An 18,301-nucleotide genomic window follows, 5' to 3' on the forward strand; every position below is an offset into this window, starting at 1 on the left:
TCCACAAGAGAGGAACCCTGTCTGGGCTCACCCAGAGGGGAGGCACACTGCTGGGATGAGAACCTGGAAATGCGTTTTTGAGCAGGTCAGTGGTTTTGGAAAATCATTTCCAACTCCTGGAGCAAATTCCTCCTCCCCCTCATCCAACTCTGCCAGCTGCAAGTTCTGAGCAGGACAGAAGCGGGGCGGGAGGGAGGGCGGGCTCAGGAGAGCGAGGGCTGGGGGATGGTTGGACTTAATCATTCTCTGCCTTTAATGGGAGCTAGTTAATTTCCTTCCCAAGGAGACCAGCATTGACCTTCACCTCCAGCCCCCATTAACTGCCAGGGACGCTTTGTCAGCGTATTTATGACAAATTAATTACACAGGGAAAATCTTGCTGGGAAAATGAGTATTCTGGTTTGGGCTGGAGCTGGGAGCTGCATTTTGATTCCCCACTGACATGGGGCCTGGTTAACCACAGACCTTGGGCAAACTCTGAGGCAGGAAACTGATTTGCAGTTCAACACAGAAGGAAGACAAGCCCAGGAGAGAAACCCAATTTTAATCCCCTGATAACCTGGCAACTCAGAACAGAATATCCCCTGAGAAAATGATCTAGGGACTCCCGATCAGTGGAGTAGTTGAGAAAACTTTGCTGCCTTGCTGCTTGGACCTGTCCAGTTCTCCCTATAGGCTGTGCTGGTATAGCATTCGGTGTCCAGTCCAAAGTCCCAGGCCCCTATGTCCCTTTCCAGCCAGCCTCCTACCTCTTGTCTCTGCCCTGGCCTCTCTAGTAACAAGGAAATTGCTGTGGTTCTCTGACTAACTCGCCCTGGCCTGATCCTCATGCCTCTGCCCTGGCTGTGCCCCCGCCTAGAACACCACCCCTATCCCACCGGACCTCCTCCCTCCTCCTGGTCTTGGAGAGTGGGCTCCAGGGCTTTCCTCCACTCCAGAAGCCTCCGGGACCCCTCCAGGCTGTGTCTGGGTCCCTGAGCTCTATTCCCACAAATCCCCCTGATTATCCCTGCTCTCAGCTCACTGCCCACGTGCCTGCCTGCCTGGCTCACTATGAGCTGTAACCAAGGGCCGGGCTTTGGGTCCCTCTCTCTGAGCCCTGGGGCCCAGCACAGGGTTTGGCCTGCAGGAAGTGGCCAGAGAAGGGTCACTGTGCTCTGGAGGTATGAGAGTGACCTATGCCCAGTAAATTCACCATCCCAGGCTGGGGACTGCAGTGGACTTCTGAAGTTCCTCCTGTCTGCCGTCCTTTTCTGGTAACTTTGGTGAACAGCCCATCTCTCACTCTCAGGCCATGTGATGGGGTTGGTTGATCCCCCTCCTGATCAGAGATGAGCCATATGACACCAATTGGCCAACACAGCATTCTGTTGCTCTGGCCAGCGGCCAGTGGAGGAATGGATATGTGACCAAAGCTATTCAACCTGGCTTTTGCTGGGAATAGGATCTTCTTCCACTGAATGGCTAAGCTGGTAGATGGAGGCTGAGAGCTGCCAGGGGCCATCTTTGCCAACACAGAGGAGAGCAGAGCAATGGAGGGAGACAGAGTCCCGAGACACTGTCTGAGCCCCTGGATCCAAAGCTTCCTGAAGTAGAATCTGTGCCTTGGTCTGTCGGTTAGAAGAGCACGTCAGGGTTTGTGCTGAAGCAGCCTCCCCCACCTCCCAGATTTCTGTCTTCTGTAACCAAATGTCTTATTTTCTTTTTTAATGTAAAAGTATAAGTTTATTTTATTTTAGAGAAAGGGAAGATAGTGGGGGGAAGGGATGAGAAAGAGAGAGGAGGGCAGAAAGCAGGGAGTGAGAGAAGAGGAGATGGGGAAGAGAATGGCATGGCATCCCAAAGAAAGGAAGACTGCCAGCGCCAGATGAATCTTGAATACAGAGAAAGCGAGAGCCGGCAAGACAGGCCACCGAGGCGCAGGCTTGCAGGGGAGGCGGGCTGAACCGGGTCTCCGATGCCTTCTGGGGGGGGGGGGTTCAGGGAGGAGCAAGCTGCACTGGGGAAGCAGCTCGAAGGGGACTTACAAGCTCTGCTGCAGGGTAAGGGCAAGAATAGATTCGGCTTCAGGAATGACTGAAGCCAGGAGTTCAAACACTGCTTTAGGACTCCCCTTCCAGGGACAGATGTGAGTTCTGTGAGTTGGTTTAGGTGCTGATCAGCCCGTCAAGGCCTCCGCCCTCCAGACCTCCCAGTGGCCTTGGGAAAAGAGAGAGGAATTTTTTTTTCTTTTTTTTTTGAGACAGAGTCTCACTGTGTCGCCCTTGGTAGAGTGCCGTGGCATCACAGCTCATAGCAACTTCAAACTCTTGGGCTTAAGTGATTCTCTTGTCTCAGCCTCCCAAGTAGCTGAGAGTACAGGTGCCCACCACAACGCCAGACTATTTTTTGTTTGTAGTTGTCATTGTTGTTTGGCAGGCTGGTGCCTTAGCCACTGAGCTACAGGTGCCCAACTGAGATGAATTTCTTAATGACCCTTTAACTGGGCCCCAACGATCTCCACCACAGTGGACATTAGCCCCAGGGCATAAAGTTTAGTGGAGAAGACACGGCGAGGGTGGGAGACCCCCACTCTGATGAATGGGGTGTTGGGAAGCCAGTACATGTGTGCACATGTGTGCCTGTGTGTGCCGATGCAGGGAGGACACAATCCTTGTTCCACAATCACCCTGCCTGGCTGATCACCACCTTCCTGCATCCTTCCCCATCTTCCTCCCATCATCCATCTCCCAGGCCTCCCCCCTTGGTTCTGCAGGTGTCCAGAGCCCACACCCCTTCTAAGGGAACTCAGCCTCGCAGTGGTCTCATGAGGTCTGGAACAAGCGCTCCCTGCTGATGGACCATGAGGAGTCACCTGACCTACGGGTCAGCCAGTGACTTCAACCAGGGCCTGGAAGTGCAGCTAAGAAATCCTGAGAGAGGAAGGCTGAGAAGATTCTAGAAAGGTCAGGTGGTAAAGAGTTTAGGTGGCCATAATGGGCCTTGAGGAAGACAGGTCTTGAGAGAGGCGAGTGGGACAGAGCTGAGCTTGCTATGACGACACGCCTTATAGACAGATACTTCTTACTCACAGTTTTGGAGGCTGGAAAGGCCAAGATCAAGGTCCCTGAATATGGAGTATGTGGCAAGAGCTTGGCCTCAGCTCCAAAGAAGGTGCCTTATTTCTGTGTCCTCACGGGGTGGAAGGGCAAATGGGGCTCCTTTGCAAAGGCACTAATCCCATTTATGAAGGCAGAGGTTGTGAGGCTTCAGGAATAGGGTCTGGGGATTGGGATGAAGCAGCGGTTCTCAACCTTCCTAATGCCGTGACCCTTTAATACAGTTCCTCATGTTGTGGTGACCCCCAACCATAAAGTTATTTTCGTTGCTACTTCATAACTGTAATTTTGCTACTGTTATGAATCGTAATGTAAATATTTGATATGCAGGATGGTCTTAGGTGACCCCTGTGAAAGGGTTGTTGAACCCCCAAAGTGGTCACGACCCACAGGTTGAGAACACTGGGATGAAGGCTGGTGACCTCATCACCTCCCAAATGCCTCTGCTTCTTAATGTTACTGCAATAGGGTTAAGTTTCAACATGAACTTTGTAGGGACGTGAACGTTCAAACCACAGCAGGCAGCCACAGTGGAAGGCAATTCAAGGCAGGGACCCCGGACCTGGGGGTTACAAGAAGTCCTGGCCTCAGCCCATCCCCACAGCAGACCCAGCCCTAGGAGTTAACCCAGGATGGCCAGAGGGCGGAAGCAAGTAGGCCACCAAAGGTTATGGAATCTGAGAGCACCAAGCCAGGCCTGGCAACATCCACCTGTCCCCAGCCTCTTTCTGAGCGAGGTTGGCTCAGTGAGGCTGTCCATTCTGAACCCCATCTTCTCACTGGCTCCCCAAGTCTGGGGTTCTCCCCATCCTAAAGCTACGTTCTCCAGTTCCAGGTTCTCTTTCTCCCAGACTCATAGCTTCTATCCAGGAGCTGAGCGTCGTGTTGTGGTGATGGGCAGCCTGGTCTGTGTCTTGGGGGAAATGGCTTCTGGGTTGTGAGGCTTCATGAACAGGATCTGGGGGAAGAGAAGATGGACAGTCACTTCATGGGCATGTGTCTGGGCATTCCCACAGGGACCCACCCTTGGAAGGGCCTCTTGCTTAGTTTGATGCTTCACTGTTCTCATCTGACACTTCTTAGTGAGCTTGAGCAGGGAGCCCAGCCTTTCTGAGGTGTACTGGGCCCTCCAGGGTCTCTCTCTCCATCCTGTGTGGGTTTCACAGCAGTGAGAGGGATGAGTGCTGAACAGCTGACAGCCCCATCCCAGGGCTCCCCCAATGCCCCTCAAAGGGCTGGAAAGATAGCTGAGCACTTTCTAGCATAGCTGTGGGGTTCTCCAACTAGCCATCTCCTCACTAAACACAAGAAAGCACATTGCCCCAGGCCTTGTGCTTCTCAGGATAAGGCCTACCTGACACCCGAGCGTGCAGCAGTGCCCGCAGGGCTCCCTTTGCAACCTGTGCCTTCCGAGTTTCACTTGCTGCACTTCACAGATACCGTGGTTCTTTACAAACTGAAGGTTTGTGGCAACCCTGCCTTGAGCAAGTCTGTTGGCGCCATTTCTCCAACAGCAGGTGCTCCCTTCTTATCTCTGTGTCACATTTTGGTAATTGTCACAATATTTCAAAATTTTTCATGATATCTGTTTCAGTCACCTGTGGTTAGTGATGCTGGATGTTACTGTTATAATTGTAGTAGGCTACAGAAGAAAACTGTTTTGAGAGTGCCCTGAATTATACCTGTAGAAAGCATCAAATATAACCAACTAATGTTGTGTGTGTGCTGATGCTCCAATCATCAGCCATGTCTCCATCTACTGCCCTCTCCTCGGACCTCCCTATTCCCTGAGACACAACCATATCTAAATTAGGCCAATTAATAAACCTATAGTGGCCTCTACAGGTTCAAGTGAAAGAAAGAATTTATTAAGCTTGGTCAGGAAGGCATGTCAAAAGCTAAAATAGGCTGAAACCTCGGCCTTTAGCACCAATTACCTAAGTTACAAATGCAAATGAAAAGTTCTGAAATTTAAAAGTGGTACTCCAGTGAACACAAGAATGGTAAGAAAGAAAAACACCCTTATTGCAGATAGGAAGAAAGCTTTGGTGGTTTGGTGAGAAAATCAAACCAGCCACAACATTCCTATAAGCCCAATCCACAGGAAGACGTTAACTCTCATCAATTCTGTGACTGCTGAGGGAGGTCAGGAGGCTGCAGAAGAAAAGTTTGGACCCAGCAGAGGCTGGTTCAGGAGATTTAAAGCAAGAAGCTATCTCTGTAACATAATAGGACAAGGTGAAGCCTCAAGTGCTGATGTAGAAGCTACAGCAAGTTATCCAGAAGGTCTAGCTGACATAATTGAGGAAAGTGCCTACACTAAACGATAGACACAACAACCTTCTGCTGGGAGAAGATGCCATCTAGAACTTTCATAGCTAGAGATATGCTAATGCCTGGCTTCAAAGCTTTAAAGGACAGGCTGATTCCACTCTTGGGGACTAATGCAGATAATGGCTTTAAGTTCATGGCCAAAGTTCATTTGCCATTCTGAAAATCTGAAGACCCTTAAGAATTATGCTAAATCTACTCTGCCTGTGTTCTATAAATGGAGAAGCAAAGCCTGGATGACAGCTTATCTTTTTATAACAAATGTTTTTTCAAATATTTTAAGACCACTGTTGAGACCTACTGTCCAGAAAAACAAAAGATTCCTTTTAAAAGATTACTGCTCATTCACAATGCACCCAGTCACCCCAGGGCTCTCTGATTGAGATGTTCAAGGAGATGAATGTTGTTTCATGCCTGCCAATGCAGCTTCCATTCTATAGCCCATAGATTAAGGAGTCATTTCAACTTTCAAGTGTTATTTCAGAAATGCATTTCACAGGGCCATAGCCTTAGCTGCTATAACTGCCATAGGTGGTGATTTCCTTTGATGAATCTGGGTAAAGTAAATTGAATACCTTCTAGAAAGGATTCACCATTCAGGACTTTTGGGATTTTTAGGAAGAAATATTAACAAGAGTTTGGAAGAAGTTGATTCCAACCCTCATGGATGAATTGGAGGGGTTCAAGATTTTAGTGGAGAGAGTCACTACAGATGTGGGGGAAATAGCAAGAGAATGACAGAAGTGGAGCCTGAAGATGTGACCGACTTGCATAAATTCATGATAAAACTGGAACACATTAGAAATTGTTTCCTGTGGATGAGCAAAGAAGGTAGTTTCTTGAGATAGAATCTACTCTCAGTGAAGATGCTGTGAACACTGATGAGAGGACAGCAAAGGATTTAGGATATTATGTCAACTTACTTGATAAAGCCCCTGCAGAATCTGAGAAGATTGACTCCAATTTTGAAAGAAATTCTACTGTGGTAAAATGCTATCAAACAACATTACAAGCTACAGAGAAATCACTTGTGAAAGAAAGAGTCAACTGATGTGGCAGACTCCATTGTTGTCTTATTTTAAGAAATTGTCACAGCTACCCTAACCTTCAGCCACCACCATCCTGATCACCGCCAGCCATCAAGATTGAGATAAGACGCCTGTGGCTCAAAGGAGTAGGGCGCTGGCCCCATATGCCAGAGGTGGGGGGTTCAAACCCAGCCCTGGCCAAAAATTGCAAAAAAAAAAAACCTTCAGTAGCAAAAAGATTTGACTCACTGAGACTCAAATGGTCATTAGCATTTTTAACAATAAAGTACAGTAGAACCTCCATAGTTGACCACCTTCTTAAATTGGCCTAATTTTCATAGACTAGACACACACCACATGTATGATACTCAATGGAAATCCCTTATATTAACTAGTTTGTTCTGGTCTTTTGGGTGGTCACCTTACAGAGGTCCTACTATATTTTCTTTTTGAGATAGAGTTTCACTTTGTTGCCCTGGCTAAAGCGCCATGGCATCATAGCTCACTTTAAATTAAGGCACAACTATGTACTTTTTAAAAACATTATGCTATTGTACTCGTAATAGACTATAGTGCAGACTTTTATATGCACTGGGATACCAAGTGTTTATGCCTCACTGTATTGCAATATTCACGTTATCACAGCCTGTCATGACCCCACAGTATCTCTGGGGTGTGCCTGTAAATGTTTCTTGGAGTAAAGCAAGGTGGATGTGTCAGGGCCTGGGCCAGGGCCCAGGGAGTCCTCCTCAGCTCCTCTGCTGGAAGCAAGGGAAGGATGACAGGATACGTTGGAAGCATGAGCCTTTTTCAAAAACAGAGGGTTGTGTTTCTGTCCAACAAGAGGAGTCTTCGCTGGTCTGGCTTGAGAGCCACAGGGCTCTGCAAACCACTTATGAGGTGAGGGTTTGGGGGTGGTTTGAAGACAAGAGCAGGCCTGGGTCTCCTTGCTGTGTTGGGCCAGCAAGGGCACAGCCTTAGGGATGAGGAGACCATCTCAACATCCAGGACAATCCACCAAATTCTGGCCAATGCACCAGATTCTGCCAGCCCACCTGGGTTTCCTAACCACTAGTGGGATTGGCTGTGACCCCAATCCCAAATCTCAGAATTCTAGGAGCTGAAATGTGCCTTCTAGTCCTTTCTTCACACTGAAGGCAGAAAGTGCATGCAGGCTCCCTCCTGCTCACATGCCTCCCTGGCTCCCTGTTACCTTGGAATCAATTCTGACATTCTCACCACCACCTAAAGCTGGGCTCTGGCCCTGCTCACCATGCTCAGGTCACCCTCACAGCCCGGCTGGTCTCCACCCCACCATGGCCTCCCCTGCAGGCTGTACTCCGTCCTGCGCAGCTGTCACCCCTTGGCTCTGTGAGCAGATTGTGGAGCCCCAGGCCCAGCACCCTGATGGGGACTGCTAGCCGAGCCAACGTTTGTCCCCCTCCTCCTGTCAGCAGCAGAGCCCAGTCACCTGAGTCTCAGCTGGCACAGAAATGGTAGGTATGCTTGATCGAAGGATGGACGGCCCTCCATATCTACTCTTCCCTTTCCCTGCTGGTGCCAAGTTCAACCCCCAGATAAGGACAGAGCACTGGGGACAGCTGAGCCCAAGGCAGAAGGTGACTTTGAGGGGCAGCCTGGGCTGCTCCCTGGGCATGGATGTAAGAGAGACCTGAGGTTCAGGCAGGTGGGAGCCACTGTGTTTGCAGCCCTGTCACTGCCGGTCAGCCTGTTCCCTGCGGCATCCCAGCACCTCTCTTGAGTTCTGAAATAGCGATGATGATAATGGCAGTGATAATGACACTCCTGTTGCCTGAGTGCATGGCAGGGCTGGCTCAGTGCCCAACACTTTGCCTGACTATCTTGCACCATCCCAGCATCACCTGTAGGAGGCGCTGCTGGCTATTCACACAACCCCCTTTTCACAGGTGAGGAAGCAGAGACTCAGAGAGTTCCATGACTTGGGTTGAGTCCCTCAACTAGAAGGATGTGACCCTTGATGTTCTAAGTCCAGAGCTCATCCCCTTTGCTGGGACCCTGTACTGCTGCCCAGACTCCGGGAGACAGGAGGCAAGTGAATGGCTGTTGAACGACTGCCTGAATGAATCAGAGGTGGGGAGGGAGAGAACACACAGGGGCCCCACTGTGCCCAGCTCACCAGCATCTCCAGACCCTGCGGCTCCTCCTGCCACTGGGTGGACAGTCATTCTGTTGCCGTTGCCGATGGAGGCATCCTCAAGGAAGCAATGCTTGATGTTGACTTTCTGGACCGCGTCCCCCTCATGCTGAGACCCTGGTCCAGGCATTCTCACTTCAAACAAAGCTTCCGGGCTGTCAGCAGTGGCAGAAACTGTGGGTCACAGAGACAGGTGTGGCACCGACACAATGGCTGTGAGCCCTGAATCCCCACGTGGCCTTTGGTCCTCCACGGCTGATTCTTCTCCACACTTCCCTATTAGGTTGGTGGCCCTCACCTTTGCCACACCGCGCACCTGCCTGAGGTGCTGTCTCTCTCTGCCAGCTGGGTCTGCTCCCAGAGCCCAGCCCAGCTGACCCAGTCATCAGTGTCCTCCCCTGGGGCTCAGTCAGTCCCTCCTCTGAGCACTGGAACACTGCCCCCCCCCCAATGCTAGTGAAATCCTTACGGCTCAGCCCCTGCCATCTGGCTCCTTCTTGTCCCACCCAAAATTCCAACAGAAGTCCACACTCAGTCCTACTCCCTCCCACTCCCCAGACCCCTTCTGCTCCCTGACTCTCAGAAACTATCCCCCAAAGGGCAACATGACACCTTGTTGCTGAACCCCACGGGTGCCCTCAAGTTCACTGGCCTCTGTCCCATCTCCGGAGACTGTTCTCATAGGATCCCTGCTGCCTTCCATTTTCTCCAGCCTCTGCTTCCCAGGGGAGGCACACCCATTTTACAGATGAGGAAACTGAGGTTTCCCGTGGTGGGTGATAGGGGGTAGGAGCCCAGAGTGCCAGCTGGAAAAACCACACCTGCTCTACTCTGTGGTCCAGCCTCCTGGTGCAAGGAAAGGAATTTCCCATCATGCCTCTCTCCCCTCAGGCTCTGGTGTCAGTTCCTCCAGTGAGGAGCTGAATGGGGTGGGGATGGGGGTCTGGGCACTAGGTCCTGGTTACCTGGGGGGCTTCCTGCGGGCGTATGTCTCAGGTCTTCAGATGGGATGCCGTGGATGTTCATTTCATTGCCATGTCCCAGCTGTACCCGTCTGAGCAGGGATTGTTCCAGGTGGATGTCCTGGGGGCCCCAGGCATTCGGAGTTGAAGAATCACCTGGCACCACTGGAGGGAGGTGTGGGGGAGCTGTAGCACCTGGCAGGGGAACACAGTAGCACAATCTTCTTGGAGGTGACAACAGGCTTCTTTCTCCATCCTCTGACCCCCACTTGCACCCCTCACCAACGAGAGAGAGAAAGAGAGAAAACTCATGCAGGCAAACTCCTGGCCATACAGAGGAGACGGGCCTCTGAATTTCTCCCAGACACCGTCAGACTGGGCATCAATCATCCAGATCCCAGGTTAGAGAGCTGGAGGACCCAGCAAAACACATCATCTTGGGGTTCTCCAGGGTTTCACGACTGTGGCAGGTGCCAGGGTATTGCTGAGACACTTGCAAACCCAAACAATGAGCGCATCCTTCTGATTCCCAGTCAATCCTTCCAACCCCATCACGAGAAAGTTTCCTTTGGTGCTAAAACTTTTTTAATGCCTTTTGACACCAAAGGCCCAGTGCCTCAAATATTGTTTTATTTTCCCAGCATTTATTTTTATGGTGATTGTCACAGTTTTCAAGTTAAGGTAATGCTATAACTTTTTTTAAAAAAATGAATTTCAGTAGGAAAAAAGGTGAACAACATTAAATAAGTAACTGGACATGGGAGTGACCAAAATTGGGAAGGTGAAGCTGAGGAGATTAAAGTTGGGTAGACAATGATCCAGATTCTAGAGTAAAGTTTTTTATTTCACAGTTGGGGGCTCTGAGGTCCAGAGTGGGGAAAGGCTTTTCCCATGTTGTGGAAGTGACCCGACTTTTGGGCCGATGCTCTCCTGGGTGACATGACTCGACTGACAGGTGGCCTGTCCCCTCATGCCACAGAGACTGGGATGGAGAAAGCACTCAGAATGCTGTATTTTATCAAAACTAGGATGCCACTGATGGTAAGATGCACCCCAACTTCCAAGCTATTAAAATCTGAAAGAAGGTAATATGTCTCAGAACAAATAAAATTCCACCTGTGACATTCTGCTGAGGGAGAATGAATTAAGTTATTTCTCATGGCAAAATACAGCATCTCATTGAAAACGAGACAGATGGTACTAGAGTGAAGGGAAAGCAGGAGAGGTTTGATCTAGGCTTCCTCATTCTCAAGAAGGCTGTAAAGGAGCATCGTGGAGGTTGTATGGTGGTCCTTTCTCCTTGCCTCCCCCCAGCCCCTCCCTCATCCAGGTGGTGTGGGGCCATCTCGAGGCCCCATCTCTCAGATGACTTACCATTTTCCCAGGTGGGGTAGGGCCATCTCGAGGCCCCATCTCTCAGATGACTTACCATTTTCCCCAGAGGCTACTTGTGTTGTTATGGTGTTCCCATGTCCAATCTGGGTGTTGCTAGAGTTTCCAATGAAAATCTGGGTGTGTGGTTCATTCTGGTAGAACACATTGACTGCATTTTGCTGGTAAATAACTTCAGAGGACTGATTTCTTCTTCCGGAATCTTCTGCAAATTAATATTTCATCGTATCCCTTTACACCTCTCTAAGGATCAGGGGTTCCAAATACTAGTCGGCATCACCAAATGGGGAGCTTGTTAAAACACACGTTCCCTGGGCGGCGCCTGTGGCTCAGCGGGTAGGGCGCCGGCCCCATATGCCGAGGGTGGCGGGTTCAAACCCAGCCCCGGCCAAACTGCAACAACAACAAAAAAATAGCCGGGCGTTGTGGCGGGTGCCTGTAGTCCCAGCTACTCGGGAGGTTGAGGCAAGAGAATTGCCTAAGCCCAGGGATTTGAAGGTTGCTGTGAGCTGTGTGACGCCACGGCACTCTACCGAGGGCAATAAGGTGAGACTCTGTCTCTACAAAAAAAAAAAAAAAAAAAAAAAAAACGTTCCCAGGTGCCCATCCCCGGGCTTCTGAGTCAACAGGTCCAAAGTGGGACCCAAGAACTAGCATGTGTAACAGATGCCAGAGGTGTCTCAGGTGGAATGTCCCTCAGAAATCCCATGGCAAATCACTGTCCCCTGCATCCTCCTCTGCCCCCATGGCCAAGCCACCATGATGCTTGCTGGGAGGCTGCAGGGGCCCTGCACTGCTCTCCTCACCCTTTGTCCCTCTCCCTGGGGGCACCGCACCACGACCATGACCATAGAGCACTGGTGTCCCTTCTCCCTCAAGCAATGGCCAGATAAGTCATGTTGGTTCACATGACGTTCGTAAGGATTTGAATCTGTCACCAGTGTTTACAATCCGGCTGCTGTAACAAATTATTGCTTCTTCAAGTAACCTTATGATGCTGAGACACCCCCCACACACACAACACACACACAGAGTGGGGGGTGTCTGCACCATGAACGCAGCCCTAGGTGGGCTGGGGCAGGCACCAGCCTTGACTCACCCCTGCATGTGCCCTTGGATCATGTGCTTCTGTGGACCCTTTCCTCCACCAAAAAGTATTTTAAATGACATTTTATGATCATGTTGGTACAAAGAGACAAATATAATCTAGTCTGCCTTCATTTTTAGATATTCGTCGTATTTATAATATTCATTTCTTCTTCTGATTTTAAAAGACATTGAAGTTAAAACATTTTCATGGACCCCTAAACGCTCTGCAGGCTCTGGGCCCTGATCTTAACCTCCCTAATGGTTAAGCCAGTCCTGGGGCTCCACCCTTCAGGTATCTGGGCCCAACCTCACCTTCTTTTCTGCAAACTTAAAAAACCCAAGTTAGGCAAAGTGCTCACTGAAAAATGTAACCAAACTCAGACTGAGCCCCTGCACCCCGGAGCCAGTGGAATTTGGAGCCACATTCTCTCCCAGCCCCTTGCCTTCTGTAGCCGCAGCCCTAGGACTGGGTCTCCAGAAAGCCATCCCTGGTTAATCCCTCCAGCTGCCCCCGGATCCTCTCCAGTGAACTGGCAGCAGAACTCTCCCACCAGAAGGTCCTGACAAGGTGGAGCAGGCCTAGCAGAGTGCCCCACAAGGAGCAAGAGCTAGGTGGGAGCGGTTTATCTTTGCAGCTCAGACAACAGGTGAAGGCCTACCTGGTCGATAAATTGTCCACATTTTTGACTTCTCGTCTAAGTCCAGAAGGTGCTTGCTTTTCATCCTGTACAAGTCTGGGTTGACCTCTTTTGCCGTACTCATTCCCAGGGCCTGTGCAATGGCCAGGGCACTATGGGGCCCTTCCTTTTCCAGGTACCTGAAGATCTCTGCCTCTGGTAGGTGGGTGGACAGGCGGTTAAGGAGGACCCCTAGAGCTTGAATCTGCCCCACTGCTGACTGGCCAACTAGCTCAGTGACCTTGGATAGCTACCCAACCTCTCCAGACTTGGCGTCCTCATCTGCAAAATGGGCACACAGATAATGGCTGTGACAGTAATGCTCCACAGAAGCTGTTCTGAGGACCAGGGATGTTGCATAAGTGCTCTGCACAGTGCCTGGCAGTGGCAGGTGCACCGCCAAGGTCAACTATTGGGAGGAGAAATAATTTCTCACCATTTAGATTCCTCTACTGCCTCGGAACACTGTGTGGGAGCCTCTTGGTGGATGGGACACGGCCCCCTGCACACTCAGACCCTCTCATTTCCTCAAGGAGGGTTTGGGGGTTGTGGGAAGGCTCTGATGAGCTAAGAGGAAATGAAGACACTTACGTCGCTCACTGAGCCCAGGGCCGGGCTGCTCTGGGGTTGCAACTGCGCCTTCCTGTTGTTCGGCTGGAGAGAGAAGGGCGGGTCAGAGGGTGGGGAGCAGGAGATGGCTGCAAGGCTGCCACCACTACCGGCTTCAATCCCTGCCCTGCCTCTTTCCAGCTGCATGGCTTCCTATCAATCAACTTCTCTGGGGTTTAATTCTATTTTCTGTAGAAAAAGGGGAAGAACAATATTGACCTGCCCCCAGCTTGTGTGAGGACCAGATGAGCCCTGGGGTACAGCTCCCAGACCCCCATAGGTGCTAGATAGATATCAGCTCTTTTCCTATGTGGGCTCTAAAACTAGAAAAAAGGAGGCCTAGTGGGACACTTCTATTATTGTCATCATCATTATTTCTGTCGTTAATGTTTTGCTGAGGACCTGCTATGTGCCCGTCTACATGGGGCTGAGCAAACCCTGCAAAGGAGCCAGATTTTCATCTCTGTCAACCAGAAAAGAAACCAAGGCCCAATGAGGAGGCATCATGTGTGTCCTCAAGGGTCAGAGCTCACATTCGAACCCAAGCTCAAGTCTGGGCTGTCCATTGCCAGGATGGCCGTCTTGGGTCAGACCTGCCCCCGGGATGGTGGGTTACCATGGCTGGGCTGGGCCATGTCTGTGGGAGCTGCACCTTCAGGCCCACCCCTGGCCAAACACCATGTTGCTGGTGACTCGAGGGAGACTTTCGACTCCTCCTTCATCTTGTAGAGGACTCGGTTGAGCTCCTTCTTGGGCACTTGGCATTCCTTCACCAGCTGGGCCCTCTTCACAGGGGAGCCAGCATCCCTCAGTACCTGCAGGATCTTCTGTTCAAGGTCGCCTGAGAGAGGGAGAGAGGAGAAGAGAAAGGGACGGAGCCTCAGGGCCCCAAGGTTGAGCCTGCGCTGGAGGCTCCAAGGATATACCCCCTTGAGAGGGATCTAGTGGGCAAAGACCTGGGCAGACCCCCACCAGAAGCAGCAGAGAGAGGTACCTGGGAAGATCAGAAATGACCTTGGCTGGACAGTTGGGGCCTTCTGTGCCTCCTAGGTGTGGGTACGGGATGGAGGGTAGGTGGGAATTCTCAGCTCTTAGGTGGGAGTCAAGGGCAGAAGGACAGAGCAGGAGGGATGAAGACAGAGGACTGGGAGAGGGAGATCAGATCCTGCCTGGGATACCTGCCATGTGTCTTCCATCCCCATCCCACCCTCCCTCTCAGTCTCACCACCTACCAAGGGGATTGCTATTCATCCAAGCTAGGACCTAACAGATATCTAGAAACAGGACTTTCCCAATCCTGGAGTCCTACAAAAGCCATTCCTTGATCTTTCTTGTACCCTGCACTGCACTTCTCCACCCTGCTACCCACTTCCATGTCACCATCTCCTAGATGGCAGCAACCAGCTCCCTGCTGGCCCCTGGCTCCAGCTAGGTTCCCTCCATGACCACTCCACTCAGCAGCCAGGCTTGGCAATGCTGACTACCCAAGCCTTGTCTTCACCTACCCTGATCTCCCCTAAGTTCAAGCTCATATGTGCTCCCTTCAGCCCCACTCACCCCAGGGCCTTTGCATATGCTGTCCCATCTGTCAGGAACACTCTTCCCCCTCTCCACCTATCCAATGTCTACTCAACCTCCAGGTCTCGCTCAGATGCCATCTCCTTTAGGAAGCTGTCCTCCATGTCCCAGAGTGAGTGGAATGCTGCTTGTGTGTGGGTCCCCTACAGAATGTCCCCAAGGATCCCCTCCTGTGCTGGACCTTCAGGAAAACACAATAGGCCCTCAGGAAAACTGGATTAACAAATGAATGAATCAATGAGTGGATTTATCCTCTACTAGGACAGATGTCTGCCCATTTGATCTGGGCAAGGTGTGGCAGCTCCTCCTTGGCCTGTTGGCAAGTGCACCTGTTTCCTGGTCTGAGTTTCAGGAGCCCTAGGCAGGACTCCACCAAAGTCAAAGAGGAAGTCTCCAAATGAACACTGTGCCTCCCAGGGCAAGCTCTCAAAAATCAAAAGCATCACCTCACTTAATAAAAATCTATAAATCAAAAATAGCTGCTCTGGCAGGAGAGGACACAACGGCAGATGTAGCACCTGGGAGCCGGCAGCTGGGGAGAGTGGCTGTGGGTGTTGGCACATTAGGAAGATTGTGCTTCCAAGAACCTGGAGGGAGGTGCAAAGCAGGGCCACTTCTGGGAAGACCTCGGTCATCTTCCAGGACAGTGACTCAATCCTCTGCCTTCTGGATTTTTATTTCCTGATCAAAGGGCTCTCTGGCCTGTCCGGGTTCCTTGGTCACAGCATTTGTGGGGGAAGGGATAACAGGTTTGCCAACTCCACAGCTGGGCACTGTGGCCTGCCCTAGCACAGATGTTTACACACTTTCAGGGTGCAGGTGAAGAGCAATTAGAAGACCTAGGAGCACCCGCCCCTTCAACCACCAAATCCTACTCCCAGCAGCCGGGGTCCCACTCAGCTGACTGTCCACCTGGCTTTGCCATGCCCTGCAAAGAGTTTTGATTCTGGAAAAGCCCACCCTATAGGGATCCTCTCCCCCACTGGCCCCCAAAGGAGAGGTGGGGTCAGAGATGGGAGAGGAGGACTAGCCCAAAGGGCAGGCTGCCTCGGCCACCCCACTGAGTCACCAAGACCCCAAGCCACCCCCACCTCCTGGGACTGTGTCTGAAAATGGAAGTCAGGAAACAAAGCAGATGCGGGTGACAGGTGGGTAATAAAGGAAAATCAGCTGGGGAAGAAGGCAAGAAAAGGCAGTTAGAACCAGTCTCCGAGACCCTGCGACCTGCGCCCACATGCCCTGCCTGCCCATGGAGGAAATGCAGCGGGAACCTGGCTACCAGCCGGGACTTCCGAGCCACTCCCATATCACCCCTCTGGGTGCACTGGCCTTTGCTCTTTTTTATTCTCTAATCATTGGTTTCCTGGGTTTGACCCTTGGCTCTTCTATGTGACTACCCTGTGCCTTAGTTTCCCCGTCTGTGAAATGGGGATAATAACAATAGCTACTTAAAGATTGCGGTGAAGACTAAAAACGAAACAAAACAAACCCCTACAAAACCACCTTCAGCCCACAGCCTACAGGCACCTAGCAGAGGCTCTAGAGAGCAGCAACTGCTCCATCCACGTCAGCCCTCATTGTGGCTCCTCCAGAGGGTAAAACAATAATTGAGAAAAGAACACAACAAAGCGGGGAAAGGCACCCGCCTATGGTATCAAAGCAACTTGCTTCACTTCTCAAATTGACTATGAGATGGTGTTCAGACCCGAGCACAAATGCCAGGCCGCTGTGACACCCTGAGAGAGTCCCTGAGAGAGTCATTTCACCTTTCAGGGCCTCAGTTATCTCATCCATAAAATGGGAACATCATTGCACTTGCCCCCGAGGGCTATTGTGAAATGCAAGTAACACATGTTTCCTGGTAGCTAGGGTGGGTAAGTGTTCAAAACAGGATGGCTGCTGGGCACTGCAGCTTGGGACTGTAATCCTAGCACTTTAGGAGGCTGAGGTGGGAGGACTTCTTAAGGCCAGGAGTTTAAGGCCAGCCTAGGCAACATAGAGACACCCATCTCTACAAAAAGATAGGAAAAAGTAGTCATGGTGGCACATACCTGTAGTGCCAGCTACTTGGGAGGCTGACCTAGGAGGCTCACTTAAGCCCAGGAGTTTGAGTCTACACTCAGTTATGATGAGGCTACAGCACACCAGCATGGGTGACAGATTGAGACCGTATCTTAAAACAAAAACAGAAACATACCATCCTGGTACATTGTCCCTTGTCCCCTTCTTGTTATTGCTATTTGGGATACTGCCGTTGTCATTGTTGCTGTTATTTGGGCCAAGGAAAGAAGCCCAAGAGAGAGGTAGAAATCCCAGCCTGGGAACTAGCACTGTCCCTTGGAAGGAAGAAGGACCATACCTCCTTTCCCCAGGGCGGCAGGAGGCTCAGCCATGCTGGCAGCAGCTGCAAGGAGCCTGGCAGACTTGTGCGGCCTTGAGAGGGTGGCTGGGTTGAGGCTGAGTGTCCTCAGGTGGTGGAGCCCAGTGCTCTGGCAGCTCTGAACCCACAAGGGAGGGGACGTCAGCTTTAATAGAGCAGATATCAACTTCTTCAATGCCAGAAACTAACGCCTAGTCAGCCCAACCAAATCAGCCTTCAGGAGAAAAAGAAAATGAAACTTCCTGTGCACAGCTTTCAGGAAAAAAAAAGAAAGAAAGAAATTGAAAGCGGTGTTGATGAGCAAGATGGAGATGGGCCCGTGTCGGGGCCCCAGGATGCCGTGTCTCCGGCCTCAGCCCAGGACCTGGTCAGCACCGGGATGGACGCTAGGTCTCCAGCCCGACCCACTCAACTGTCTGGACGCAGGCCACTGTACCAGCTTACTCGGGGTGGGTGTCGTTTTGGTCTCGGGTGCTGAAGCACCTTAGAAGTCACAGTCACTATCAGTAGGAGCGAGCATCTCGGCAGCACTCTGTCCATCTTCGTTTTTGCAGCCGCTTCTCCTGAGGTTATTTATAGAAGTGACGCACCACAGGTGTGGACACTGTTGTGCAATAATGTCTGTGTTCTCGTCACATGCTCTTATGTGCTCTCATGCTCTTTAACGAGAGACCAGTGAAGTTCACTGATGTTAAATCCCTTCCCCAATCCCTTATCGCCAAGGTATTTCTCACAGGTAACTCCTACAGGCCAGACCTGAAGGCTGGAAGGTCTGGATTGGACGAGACCAGAGCGTCCCCTGAAGAGGTCTCTGGGGCAGGGGCTTCCCTCACCCTCTTGGCTTCATGCAGCCCACCGAGACCTCCACCCACAGGCTGACACATTTAGGTGGGCATGCACCCTGGTGTTGTTTCAGTATCAAAATGATTCTCTTCATTGAGCACCTACTATGTGCCTTCCAAGCTTGTGTGCTCCTCCAGT

At 51.2% G+C, this 18,301-nt stretch overlaps 1 protein-coding gene across 2 annotated transcripts; it reads right to left on the reverse strand.

Annotated features, from left to right (window-relative positions):
• Positions 1–1,770: 1,770 nt before the first annotated feature.
• On the reverse strand, positions 1,771–17,848 carry ZBP1 (Z-DNA binding protein 1). 2 transcript variants are annotated; one of them, XM_053574082.1, is made up of 8 exons: positions 17,300–17,848; positions 14,015–14,203; positions 13,345–13,407; positions 12,736–12,909; positions 11,025–11,192; positions 9,599–9,790; positions 8,616–8,807; positions 1,771–4,056 (listed from the first exon to the last, which is right to left on the reverse strand). In XM_053574082.1, exons 1-8 carry the CDS (start codon positions 17,331–17,333, stop codon positions 3,875–3,877), a joined length of 1,194 nt encoding a protein of 397 aa, XP_053430057.1. In that variant the 5' UTR covers positions 17,334–17,848; the 3' UTR covers positions 1,771–3,874. The 2 variants fall into 2 exon arrangements, with proteins under 2 accessions (XP_053430057.1, XP_053430056.1); XM_053574081.1 differs by having other exon boundaries at positions 13,979–14,203.
• Positions 17,849–18,301: the final 453 nt, after the last annotated feature.

Source organism: Nycticebus coucang, chromosome 21, assembly GCF_027406575.1.
Source record: "Nycticebus coucang isolate mNycCou1 chromosome 21, mNycCou1.pri, whole genome shotgun sequence".
Classification (NCBI taxonomy): domain Eukaryota; kingdom Metazoa; phylum Chordata; class Mammalia; order Primates; family Lorisidae; genus Nycticebus; species Nycticebus coucang.

Coding starts and splice junctions, on each gene's coding strand:
- ZBP1 (XM_053574081.1), bottom strand. CDS start 17,333: ATGGCTGAGCCTCCTGCCGCCCTGGGGAAAGGAG. Junction 11,193..12,735: donor GTGGACAATTTATCGACCAG/GTAGGCCTTCAC, acceptor ATTAATTTGCAG/AAGATTCCGGAAGAAGAAAT. Junction 8,808..9,598: donor GCCCGCAGGAAGCCCCCCAG/GTAACCAGGACC, acceptor TGTGACCCACAG/TTTCTGCCACTGCTGACAGC.